This window comes from Teleopsis dalmanni, chromosome 2, assembly GCF_002237135.1.
Source record: "Teleopsis dalmanni isolate 2A chromosome 2, ASM223713v2, whole genome shotgun sequence".
Taxonomy (NCBI): Eukaryota; Metazoa; Arthropoda; class Insecta; order Diptera; family Diopsidae; genus Teleopsis; species Teleopsis dalmanni.
This window is the reverse complement of record NC_051847.1, coordinates 10,254,280-10,268,190: the sequence shown is the minus strand read 5'-3', so window position 1 is coordinate 10,268,190 and position 13,911 is coordinate 10,254,280. Positions and strand designations below refer to the sequence as shown.

Below are 13,911 nucleotides of genomic sequence, written 5' to 3'. Positions count from 1 at the left end.
AAATATCAACCCTTGTGAATAAATTCAAATTGGATTGCATGGTTGTATTCATTGTTAACTGTGGAGATTATTTTATCAAAAAAAAATTTATGTGATTCACATCTACTAATAGTACGATCTATGTAAACAGGTTCACCCACTACAACGTAATAGGTTTTGAAATGATAAGTTTTAAATAAGATTAGTAGAAGTTATTTAAGCATATACTATAAGAAAGTGCAAATGGCTAAAAGCAGTTATGTACTTAATTACAATATTACATTATGTGTTGCAGACGAGTTTTTAATTTGCAACAGAATCAAGAAATTTTAGCAATAATTCTCTAGCTGCCCAGATCAAAACAGTACAGTGAAATAGAATGTAAGAAACAGTGCTACTCTTCTTTAAGTATGCTTTTAAGTAATCTTTCGGTAAATCTAGTTTGTTCGTGCTAAGGCAATTTGCCTATTTGAGGAGAAATTGACAAATTAGATGCTTTAGTTAAAAGTTTTTATTAAAAATTTTATTAAAGATATATTATTTATTTGATTTAAAATTTATATTTAATTGTCAATTAGAGTCTTAATTGTACACCAGCTGATTGCACAATAAAGTCTCGTAAACTTAGATAACTCGATTCTTATACGATGGTTCATATTTTTATTTGCAGCAGTACCTGAATAACAAGGTGCCCAGAAGAGCATTATTTAATTTAATTGTCATATATAATTGTCATATATGTTATTTGCATAATTAACTGAGTCAATTAAATGACTTCGTGTAGCTTTATTTTGGATTACATTTTGTGGATTACATGTAACTATCAACCATCCATCTGACAACTATCAGAGGTAAAAAACAAGATAGGAATACATACAAAAACTTTAATTTTTTAATGTGTTGATTTACTCATTATATATTGTACTTTACTAGGTACTAGGAAAATTAGCTATTTTTTATAGTCTAACATTCATATTTAGAACAATAAAAAAGAAAATACGTCACTTTTTGATAATTGAAAAATTTGTGAACTATTGCATATGTTATGTATATTCACTTAGAATACTAAGAACTAGAACTGTTTTGTTATTTACTGATTTTTAATAAAGTAAATATTATAATAAAATAAATATTTTTATATATTGCAGTACGTAACATAAATGCGAAAATAATTTTAATTAATTTAAATACACCTGAAGCAACAAAAATTTGGTCAGTATAATAACAGATTTGATAGATACAATTCTTAAGCTATCTAATTTAGAATGATGAATTCAAAAATTTATATTTTATGTACAATAAATATTTTTGTAGTGTTTTTGAATTTAAAGATAAGTGCGACTCGTGTATCAAGTAATACGGTAACAATTAATAATTATACAGCTCCTGGTGTTAATATATACACAGAAACAAGAGATAGTAATAATGTGCACAGTGTTTCCATTTCACTGCCAGCCGGGAGTAGTTCTGGTAACAATGGAAATAGAAGACCAAGTACAGGTAAACTGAAACTCTTCATTTTAAATTGATAAACTAATGTAGATAAATAAATAAATCAGGTAATAGACGTCCAACTTCTAGAAGGCCAATAAGAAGACCTGTAGCAAGGCCTACTCGAAGACGAACAACACGACGTAGAAGAACTACCAAACGGAATGTTTCAAAGAATACACGAGGTAGAAGTGGATAATGAGAGATTAAGTAATATATTGTATTATTTAAGACAGAGAATAAAAAAAATTAACAATTTAATATTGATTTGTATATTGATTGGTATAAAAGTGTAGTTTCCTTATTTTATTATTGTTTAAAACTATTAACGCTTTTTACTCTACACTCTTTCGTATCGTCATGACTTTATTTAAAGAATAAATGAATTTATCAGAAATCCCTTTCAGCAATCCACTAATATGGTAGTCAGGTCCGATATTAGGAACTTTTTAATGAAACACATTCTGGTCTTCATTTGAAACACTATGTGATTTTTGTTTGGTTGGCATTAGTAGAAGCACAAAAGACCTACAATGATCGAATTTCATTGTTCTAGTATGCGTCGTTTACCTGTTAATATTCTATTCTTTCATGTGTGGTCAGTTACACCAAAAACGACAATAGAGTTCCGAAAGTAAAGATAAGAATTCCACCATTTAATATTCTTTATTCCGGAATCTAGAATATGAATATGTAAGTATCTTTGAATATTATTTTAGTTTCGAAAAAAACAAAGTCAAAATTTTTATGTTTTTCATACATAAACTTTTTATATTTTAATTTGGAAATAAAATAATAAAGACGAAATAAATATTAAAAAAAAAAAATTCTTGACAAAAGTGAAATTTACTTATGGAAATAAAGGTGTGATGTACAGAAATGATCAATTATAAAATAATACTAATCATTTTAAATTATTTTATTACCCAGTATCGTGGTTTGATTGCTTTATAGAGATTATGAATGAATAACAGACGTCTCTTTTGTGCGCTTTATTCAGTCCCGTACATCAAGTGTAATTAGTGCTCCCTAGACCTCAATCTTTTTCCTAACGTTCACTTTAGATACAGTGGATATTATATGTTGAAATCGATGCCGCGGTAATTTCTAAAAGTCGTGTTTTATTCGACTTAGGAATCAGTCAATACATAGAGAACTAAAGATCTCTTGAAGACTTTTCTCTAGGATACCTTCAGTGCTATTTCATCATTATGTCACAGCGTCCATGCTTCTGCGCTATACACAAGTACAGGTTGGATGAGTGACCAATGCAACGTAAATCTTATCGGCTGTTAGAGCTTATATTCTGTTATTATTTACGGCAACGCCAAATTAGATGAAATCTTTAACAGCTTCGTAAGTATATAATATTCAATATCGAATGAAAAGTTTTTTGATTCATCTAAAGATGAAATGTCTAGCAGCATGTCTTGAAAAATGATTAGTTTGGAGCATAGTGCATCACTGTTGCAAATTTCCGCTGATCGCTGAACTTGTGTTATTTTATTTATAATAGTTGTCCGTTTGAAAGTTTACTACCAGTTTATAATATTATATAGGATAGTCAACTACTGATAAAAAGATTGAACTAATAATTTGTGGATAATGGGTCGTCTATCTTAGGTTATAGTTTAAATATTTCTTATAAATAATATAAAAAACATTTAATATGATTCTAATACCCGTACATACTTTAATTAATGTTTGTATTTTCTAAAACTTTTGTTTCCGATACAAATTAAAGTGCAGATATTAATAAATTTCATAATTAAGTTTTATAAATTATGGTATCAAGCGCTTACATATTCGTACATACATAACGTATAAATATATATATATATATAAATACATATTTAATTTTTTATATTAACATTTACTGACATTTATATGTTTAATTGCATTGATGCGTTGTTATTGGAGCATGAGCAGATTTTATTAATACTTAATTAATAATGTATATATTTTTACAAAATCGTTTTGAAAATATATTTTGAAATCATTTTTATATTGATAAGTAAACTAGAAAGATGTCAAGAAAATCTATCGCGCTTTTATTTTTAAATATTTTTACTATAATAATCAATTCTCTTGCTGAGGAAACGGATTTGAGAGTTTGTATACCGAACTTAGGATGTCTGCAAGGTACATATTTGTCTGGATTTCAAATAGAAAAATTTGAAGCTTTTATGGGAATACCATATGCCAAGCCACCAGTAGGCAAATTAAGACTGCAAGTAAGTACTTTAACTGCTATACATTATTTTATGATAAAGGATATTTAAATTTTAGAATCCCGAACCTTTTGGGTCATGGGAAAATGTAATGCAAGCCACTAAACCGAAACCAAGCTGTTTACAAAAAAACTATTTTTTGGAAACGCACCCTATTATGGGAGTTGAAGATTGTTTATATTTAAATTTATATCGTCCTGTTGTAAGTATTGACTGTGGCATTGGCTGATAATTTATAGCAAGTAATATAAATTACTATACAATACTATACTATAATTATTAATTTTAGTATTCATACTAACAGCAAACTCTCACCAATTACGTATTTTCCACTTTAGTCTTGATTAAAATTATTTTCTTACCTATCATATTATATTGTAAAGAAAAAATAATAATTCTTGTTATTTATATATCTTTCAGCAAAGGAGTACAAAATTATTACCAATTATTTTTTATATACATGGTGGTGGTTTTAGCTTTGGATCACCACATCCTGACATGTTAGGCCCAGCCTACTTTATGGATACACAAGAGGTTATACTTATAACTTTTGCTTATCGTTTAGGTCCTTTTGGTAAAATGGCTGAATTATGTGTTATTAACATATTTTAAAATTTTAAACAACTCCCAATGCTAATTTTAGGCTTTCTTAGTACGGGTGATGAATACATGCCTGGAAATTTTGGACTTAAGGATCAAAATTTAGCATTGAAGTGGGTATTTGATAATGCAGTTTATTTTAGTGGGGATTCCAATTCCATAACAATTTTCGGCCATAGTATTGGTGGGTCTTCAGTGCAATTTCATATGTTAAGTCCAGCGTCACAAGGTAAATATATAAAATATTGCACTTATGATATAAAAATAAATAACAGTGACATAGTTGTTTTTGAAGAGAGCACAAAAATACAACAAAAAATCAAAAAAACAAAAAAAAAAACATTTAAGACCAGAACGTTTTTTACCGATGAGTTTTTGAACCTAAATTCCATAAAAAGCTTAAAAATTACGAACATTATTTAACTAAAACATTATTAAATTTTTGTCGGCAGGCCTTTTTAAACGTGCAATAATGATGAGTGGCACAGCTATAGCACCATTTGCTGCTACTCTAAAGGAACCTCGACTGCAGGCAAATATGATATCTGCAGCAGTAGGTATAACCGATTCAGAGCAACTATCATCTGAGCAATTACTTAATAGTCTACAAAATGTGGATGCACTTACCTTACTTAATGCTAGTGATGTACTAAAATTTTGGCGACATTATAATTTGATTAATTACCGTACTGTTATTGAGCATAGTTCATGGTCCAATGCATTTCTAGTATGCGAGCCTGATACATTGTTGAAAAGTGGAAACGTAACTCAAGTTCCAATGATGATGGGGATGGTGCCTAGTGGGGGTGAGGGTAATATATTTGCAATGCGTTTATTAGAATCTGAGGAGTTACGCAAAGAATTCAATGCAAATTTTGAAAATATATTAACGAATATAATAGAGCTTCCCAAAGAAATATCCAATAAAGATGTAAAAGAAAAAATGAATTTGATAATCGATGAATATTTTCAAGGTAAACGTGAACTAAATAATGATACGTTAAAAGGCTTTGTAGAGGTAATTAAAAATATTTTTAAATAAAATTTACTTATTTAGTTGGTTTTTGTTTCCTAATAGCTTCTTGGTGATATTTCTTTTTTGTATCCTTACTATAAAACTATTGAATATTATGTAAAGCAATCCAATATAAGACAAAATCCTTTGTATCTATATATATTTAATTATAAAGGACATTATACCTATACTACCGGTTATTCTAGTAATACAATTACTGATATTGGAGTATCACATCTTGACGATATGATTTATCTTTTCGAAGCCCCTGATCTTTTTCCTAATGGCTTTGAGAAGAAGTCTATTGATGCTGAATTAGTCCAAGAATTTACACAACTATTTGTAGAATTCGCTAAATATGGGTGCGTAAAAAATGTATTTATAAAATAAAAATTATTTATTATATACATTTTTTTCTTATGATTTAGGAAATCCACCGCCTATAATCAAGTGCAAGAATGCAATGGTGAAAACTTTTATAAACACGATGAAACTGGTATTTGCAATTATCTTGAATATCGCAATGATGGTAAGAAATTTAAAGCCGTGACACAGCAGGGTTTTAACGTGAAAAGAATGAAATTTTGGGATAACATTTGAAATAAATCCACATAAATATATCTGCTATAACCTATACATTTCCTCTAAAAAAAATGTATCTATTTTTTTGCTATTAACTAACTATATAATAATATAATCTGTGTAGAAGAATGAATGCTGTTTCTTTTCCATTTCATCGTACGTAGGATTTTTTTCAATAAATCTTTTTCTACGTTCTATATAATTCTTTATTTATTACATAAATAAGTTAATATATACTTAAAAAATAAAATAAAAATATTATTCAATTGATTACAACTTTATTTTAATACAGATTAAATAAGTAGTCTGAAGTTCACATAAAAGATTAACTGTAACCTATTTTTTGAGTGGTTCTTAAGCATTTAAATTGAATATGTAGAGTTGCCTTAACGATTTAAATAAAAAATACAATATTGGCATATATTACTTCTTTAAAGACTTAAATATTTTTAAAATGGATTGGTCCCACGCGCTTCTGCCCTACTTTAAATTTTATGCCATTATCAAATAGCAGTTCACTGCAGTTGTCGCTTGTACTATAAAGTAATACATGCGGAGCAACAGATACTCGTGTACATATTGTAAAAGTGAAATATTTTAGGCGAGCATAGTTTATACATTATATAAATGTATTGCAGTTACTTTATAGTTTAATTCATATAATAAAAGATCAAAACTTTTTATAATAAAATAATAACGCGATAAAATAAATACTAACATAAACGTTTTTAATCGTGGGAGTTATTTTTTTTTAATTTTTTTTGAAATAAGACTCAATTATAAGAGGGATGTACTAAACTTTGTTCAATTATATAAAAACATATTTAATAGATCGAGAACATGATAAATATATAATAAATGATAAATAATTGTTACTGTTTTGTAGATTTATTCCTTCATCCTATGTCTTTCATTTGTTGCTATAATATAAAAATTTATATTACGTAATCTATATATCGGTAACATAAAAATTTTTTTTTTAAAATTAATTTTAAAAGTTGTGTATTATTTAATGTTGAGCAATTACCCTGTAAAAAAATATATATAAATATAATTTGGTTATTAAAACAAAAAATTATAAAAATTATATTTTCAGATAAAAAAAGTTTAGAGTTCAACATGCTGCGTGACCCTAAATTGAATTACTCCTATGCAAAAGAATGCAACTTAAAATTGAACTTTATAAATGAAACTGAAATCTTTAGTCAGATATTTTATACAAAAGGGAAGCTTCATATATTATACGTTTTTACAATTAATAATTTCAAGGACAGAAAAGATAATATATAAATATAAATGGAGCGAAAATATCATTCAATCTTACAGAGAAAAAAATTATTTTTAAAAATGATTTAAATAAAAATAAAAATCAATAATTATCTAAATAAGAAGCAACTGTAGGTATAGAGTTGCTGTTAAATTAACATTTTATGTTATTTTGTCTGTTAGGAAAACATAGTTTCTATGTCTTTTGGTCGTAATCGGCATTTTACTGTACGCTGCTTTCTGTGCAAAGTTGTATTGGTTGCCGTGAACGTCTATTATAATTTTTAAATAATTGAAAGATATAAATATATATAAATAAATAAAACAACTTTACTAAAATAAAATTATGATTATTTTTATGAACAAAAATAAATATTTGTTTTTAGTTTTATTTTTAACAAAGAGCATATTTTTTAATATTTTAACATTTATTTGATAGAGTATATTGTTATTAATTTATTAGTTATTGTATTAACTGTCAATAAGAATTTTTGCAAAAGTTTTTATGTTTAGGTCATATATATTTTCAGTTTTATAATTAAGATAAAGTAATATAAATTTTTTTATCATAAATATTGTTTTAAAAAAGTGTTAAGGTGTGTCAATTAATTAGACTGTGAAAGATATTTGTTTTGTTCAACACTTGTACATTTAGATAACCAATTTCTTCTTAATAATATGATATATTAATTAACCCTATTATTTTTTGTTTATATGATGAATATCATGTTTGACTATATTAATTTCATATTTTAATATTGTAAGGATCATTTTTATAAAATATTTATATTAAATCACCTTTCAGAATCATGTTATATATAATTTTTGTGTGTTCGGTTTAAGATTCCTTGTAAAATGACTCATAAAAATGCTTTATGTCACTGAAATTCATGAACATAGTGAATTTCATTATGCATTAATGTCTATTACAGTTTTGATTTCAATTAAAAAATACTATCACGAAAAAGGTTTATAATACAATTGTTACACCAACAGTCATATATGGCTGTAAAACATGGATACTAACAAGAAATCTTGTAAAAAACAGTCTGTTCCAGAAAAAAAAGAAATGTAAACTTCTATTAACATGTCAACTATGAATTCCTTCTGGACTGAGAACGTAAAAAGAATATTAGAAAACTACCCCTAATAGTTGCACTAATACTAAGTTAAAAACTTTCAAGGTAATGATCGATGCAGAATATGTTGGATTGTAGGTATTAACGCTTGTTTTGTGAAAGATAGAACTGCGATGTTGGCATACATAAAAACAGTATCAGAAGAGATCACCGATCCGTAATGTTGTAAGATGTTCATAACGATGATAATGATACCTACCAAACGTATAAGTAGGCTAAAGTATAACAGTTTGCTATGTCAGTCATTCTGACATAGTTCATTCAATCAGTATCAGTATCTGTATCCTCTACATAAATTTTTTTTTTAAATTCTTTTTTTTTTTGCTATAATAAATGGGAATGAATAAAGAAAAATGAAAAATCACTATATTGTCTGAAAGTATCAGAAAAACAATAACTGTTAAGAGATAGATTGAAAGACAGATAAAACCAAAAATAAAGGCCTCGGAACATAGTCCAAGTAAAATTGATGTGAAGTGTGGGTCAGGGGGTCTTGTTTTTACTCTGTCATTTTAAATGACAATTACAATTGACTGGTGTGTCAAATGCGTTTTCATCACATCATATGACTGCCTGTTTTCATTATACTGATAATATTTGACATTGTAAATGACATAGTGAAAAAGAGGCATAAGATATATATAGTAAAAAACGAGAAAATAAATTGAAGGGAAAATAAATGAAAAGAAATGTAAGTATAGAATATAAAAAATCTTTTGATGTATATTTTTTTGTGTAATACGTCCTTTAAACATTTCATTTCTTTCTCTATGCTGTATTCATAAGTTAAATCCTTTAAAATTTATTTTACAAATTTTATTTTTTCATACTAACATATTATTAATTATTTGCGTTACTTAAAATATGTTCATTGGAGTAATTTTCTATTTTAAAATACGAGTAGTTCAAAATAGTATAAATTTATATTTAGTATGGGTAAAATTTAAAAAGCAGAAATTTCAATACTTTGAAAAAACAATAATAACGGCATATTTCTAATAAAAACAACACAGGTGAGATAATATTTTGCATGAACTACCTCAACTCTTATCTTTCAGAAAACCGCAACAAATATTTGTAAACAAGATCGTATTGCTTAATTTGCAGATTTTGAATGAAGAGAATTCATTTAAAAGAATTTACGTTTTTGTTTTGTTTTTAAGAGTGTAGCGTGTTAAGTACTCGTGTGAATATTATTATTTACATACGTCACTAGAAATCTTTGCTATTCTTTTGCAACTTTTAAAAGAAGTTATCGGCTTTGAAGATACGTCGCTGTATCAGTTGAAATGTGAGCGCGTGCGGAACTGCGCCTTGGTATTTCTGACATCGGATATGCAGAGTTGTGGTTGTTATATATATATACACATATATATAAATACAATTTTATTGTAATTAGTTTATTACATGCTTTAAAAATATTCAGAAAAAGTGAAACATCGGCTTTTTTGACACTGCAAATTGCTACAGAAGATTGTTAAATAAAAGGAAGAATTGTTGTACGAGTTAGGCTCAGTCGTAGAGTCAACTCGTTATCTATCAGTTCAAGTGTGAAATATATAGAAAATAAATTCTAAAACAACAATATTGACAAAAAAAAAACAGTAAATATTTTACGATGTGATATTTTTGTTTTAAAATACAATAAAATTATTGATTGTTTATACAATATTAGACTTAAAAATATCAAAACTCAAATATAAATTATGTTCAAATTAAAATTTAAATTAAGTAAAAATATTTGGAAAACATATTTTTAAAACAATATTAAATATTAGTTTATTTTTACAACCCAGGAGGAGGCCGGTTTGACAGCTATAAAATATAATAAAATAAAATACAATAGTATCTTAAAGGAGAGATTGACAGGTTTTATACTTAGCATATGAAATTAGGTTATTTGTGGATTGTGATGTAGTAGCACTGCGTAAGTGTGGCTACTGAATTAATTAAGTGTTTGTATAGTAAATCATCGAAGGCTTTTTATTGAAGTCATAAAAACGTATAAGAAGCTTCTGTTCTTAGAATTAAAAAATTTAATGATATGAATATACGTATATCGATTAAGAATGTGAATAAGAAATTATTTTTTTGATATGGAAAGTACCTATTAATAATTTAATGATATTAAATATTAAATTAGTGAATGCTAATTTTAAGCAACAGATATCAGATAGCATAAACTAATTTAATTTCACTAAGTTCAGTGCCTATTAAGTTAAAGTAAATATACAGAAAGTGAGACTAATACTTTTTAATTGCCTTAAATAAATAAAAAGTCAATCAATAATGCACTTTACTTCTTTAAAATTAAAATTGCATATTAATTTGTAAGGGGTATATCAATTCCCTTAAAGTTATCATATATAGTTTTTTAAAATGCGGTTGACAGTGCAGCTATAGCAAATACTAGTAGTTTACCTGCTCTTATATATGTAGTAAATTACTTAAAAAGATTTTGTGATCTGTAAAACATTGCTTAAAAAATTTATTGCACTATAGAAATTGCTTCTTAATATCTGGTTAGAAGATTTAATAAATGAGAATGATTACTAAATATTAAAACTAACAACATTAGTTCAAGGCTTTTATCAATTTATATAATAATAATATCATTAGTTTATGACCAAAATTATACATTTTATTCTAAAAAAAAGATTTTTAAATACATTTTTAATAAAATAAATTGTTTATATTTCGTTTATCTTCGATAGTCATCCTCGGATAACAGTCCGCTTCATAATTAAAATAAAATAAAAATATATAAATACTTAAATACTAAAAAAATAAAAATACAACTAATACTATTAAAAGGGAGTAAGGACTAAAGAAAATAAAATATTTATCGATATTTAAACTTCAATTTTATTATTTCATATGATGCCTTAGAAAATCCATTTTACTTGCTATTATTGTTGAGACTAGTGAATATAATATTATAACTTTTATTTTTTCAGTAGAATATAAATATATAGTTAGTCAGCCACTGAAATAAAAATATGAAATATATATGCATTATAACAACAACAGAATGATATCTATTGATAAATTATTTTAAAACGACAATAACATTCTAACTTTGTTAAATCAGTTAGGTGTTACTAGCAATGTAGCTGCCGAAGTTATGGTTCTGAGCTAGAAGAGCCACATATCCTACACAGATACTGAATATATGGGTGTAGCTGGGGTGTAGAAATGGGTGTAGAAATTGCTTCACATTATTAAAACTACAAAATTGTTTCTGGTCTAAAATAGGGATATATTTTTCATAAATTTCTTAAAATTGCTATCGTGTGGCAAAACTGAGATCTAACAAAAATTAAACTTGTAAAAGTCTAAAAGGAACCGTTTCTTGTGGAAATGGATCAATTGAAATCTAGCATATACTATCTAGTAAACAAATGTAAAATTTTGAAATGAGCTCTAGTATTATCACTTGCAAAAGTCAATATAATATGTCTATATATATATATATTGATATTTTTCACTTCGTTAAAAACCCCTTCGCCTTTGGGGTTTGAGTTTCCTCTATTATATTGTAACATCAATGATACGCATTCACTAATGTTACTCATACGCACAGGAAAACTATTGAACGTAATCATAACATATAAAAAATTTACTTTTAAGTGAAAATAATAAATATTATTGGTATAATATTAATATTATGTGTTTCCATTGTAGCAATTCAGTTTAGATATGTTTAATAATTTGAAAATAAAATATAAATAAATTAAAAAGAGGAACTAAATCTCCACGTTTTTATAAATGTAGTTTCGATAGCATTTATTTGAAAGGTTAAAAACCTTTTGTATTTGTGTTGTATATGTCATATATTAAATGACGACAGCGTAACCGCAAAACCGCAAAATATCTTCAACTATATTTTATAATACAATATATAAAATGTATTCGTATTTTATTGTTTTAATTGATATATAAATATATATTTTTCTTGCAAGTAGACAAATCGAATACTACTCAATATTAAACTCAATTAAAACATACGGCTGATATACGTCAGCCAATTCTGACACCTACTAGTTTATAGTATAATTTTAGACTGACCTAAATGAGAATAAAAACAATTAGCGCTTTTAATACGTTTAAAATAAAAAGGTCCTATTACAAAGAAATAAAAATAACTTTTCCATTGAATCGAGTTTAAACAATTATAAAACAAATATAAATATTCTTAATATTTTGTTAAGTGTTCGTTCTATTTTAAATACGTTTTTTCTATTCTAAATATACGAACATAAATATTCTATAAATAATTAACGTAAATGTCTTAAGTGTTTTGAAATTTTTTTTTTATTTTGCTACATCTTTATAAGTTCTTCTACATTACTTATAAGTGACGCTTTTCTTAATTTTATAATTATTAAAAAGTAAACAATACATTTTTGCCAGCACATGTCAAACTAATCATTAATAAATATTAAATTTTTACTCAACAAATCGGCACCTGACAACAATTTACGAATATAATTGCAAATACTACATTTTAACAGATAAATGTTAACGGATATTTTTTAATTAAGTTACAATAATGCTAATCGAAGCTTGTTATAATAATAATTAACGGTGCTTATTCGTGTGTAAACGTATTGGAGAGGTCCGTTGTGTATACGACGGTTGAATTTTTTATTCATGCATTTGTAATTAATTTTATTCTATATATGCAGCGCAATAGGTATTAGAAGACTACTACTTTATAAAAATTTTATAATAAATATTAAAATAATAATGAGTTGGGAAATGCCATAAATCTATTTAATAAAGACAGCAATATAAAAAGACGGAAACTAATAAAATTTTCACATTTTAAGCTATTCCTTACATTGAGATAGCTATCTATGAGATTGCCTTATGTTTCAGCTGCCACGTTCAAGTACATTCCTTAAATTCGTATATTTACTCTATAGAGGTTAACTGAAAATATCATTGTCATACATTTGTATTATCAGTTACTTTAAAATTTAGATCAGTTTCTATTTATGAGGTTTTTGGGGTGCTACGCATCTCAGTCTGTGATGCCAGCATCTCTTTTCTCTGGGTCCACAGTAACAGTGATACTGCAGATAAGTACAAAATAGATGAGCTAGTTTAACAGGATTTATGAACGACTTACAGATATCTGTATGCAAGAGCGGCACTCAAAAAAAAGTTTAGTAATCTCATTGAAATTCTTTATAGAAATAAGTCAGTTTAAGGTGATAGGTTAGGATTCGTATTAATAGGTAGATTGAATTTTCCTTTCAATAAATAATTTTAAAATTACAATACACTATGTTACAAAATTGCTTTTATTCTAATTTATAATAGTGAAAAATACAATATCGTTGTAATAATAAAAAAATAATAATTTCTCTTGCTGTAGCAGCAATCGATATAACATAAAACATAATGTAATAGAATAAAGAGCGATAAGCTTCCTTACATAGGCGCAGCCTAGGTGGCATATGGGATTGAGTTTCTTCCGTTCTAAAAGTGAGCCCGAAGTAATATAGGTAAAATATAATGTAATAGAATAAAGGGCGATAGAATTCCTTACATAGGCGCAGCCCAGATGGCATATGGGATTGAGTTTCTTCCGTTCTAAAAG

The 13,911-nt window shown here is 26.4% G+C and overlaps 1 protein-coding gene across 1 annotated transcript; it reads left to right on the top strand.

The window, feature by feature from the left end:
* The first annotated feature begins 3,497 nt into the window (after positions 1-3,497).
* LOC119685708 (venom carboxylesterase-6-like) lies at positions 3,498-5,916 on the top strand. The gene is made up of 7 exons (XM_038100068.1): positions 3,498-3,704; positions 3,760-3,900; positions 4,122-4,275; positions 4,345-4,530; positions 4,754-5,319; positions 5,380-5,678; positions 5,745-5,916. Exons 1-7 carry the CDS (start codon positions 3,498-3,500, stop codon positions 5,914-5,916), a joined length of 1,725 nt encoding a protein of 574 aa, XP_037955996.1.
* Positions 5,917-13,911: the final 7,995 nt, after the last annotated feature.

Bases quoted from the DNA above. Each gene is read 5' to 3' on its own strand.
- LOC119685708 (XM_038100068.1), top strand. From the start codon at position 3,498: ATGTCAAGAAAATCTATCGCGCTTTTATTTTTAAATATTTTTACTATA. The intron at 4,276-4,344 runs GTAAAATGGCTG...TGCTAATTTTAG, and splicing joins TTATCGTTTAGGTCCTTTTG to GCTTTCTTAGTACGGGTGAT. The intron at 5,679-5,744 runs GTGCGTAAAAAA...CTTATGATTTAG, and splicing joins GTAGAATTCGCTAAATATGG to GAAATCCACCGCCTATAATC.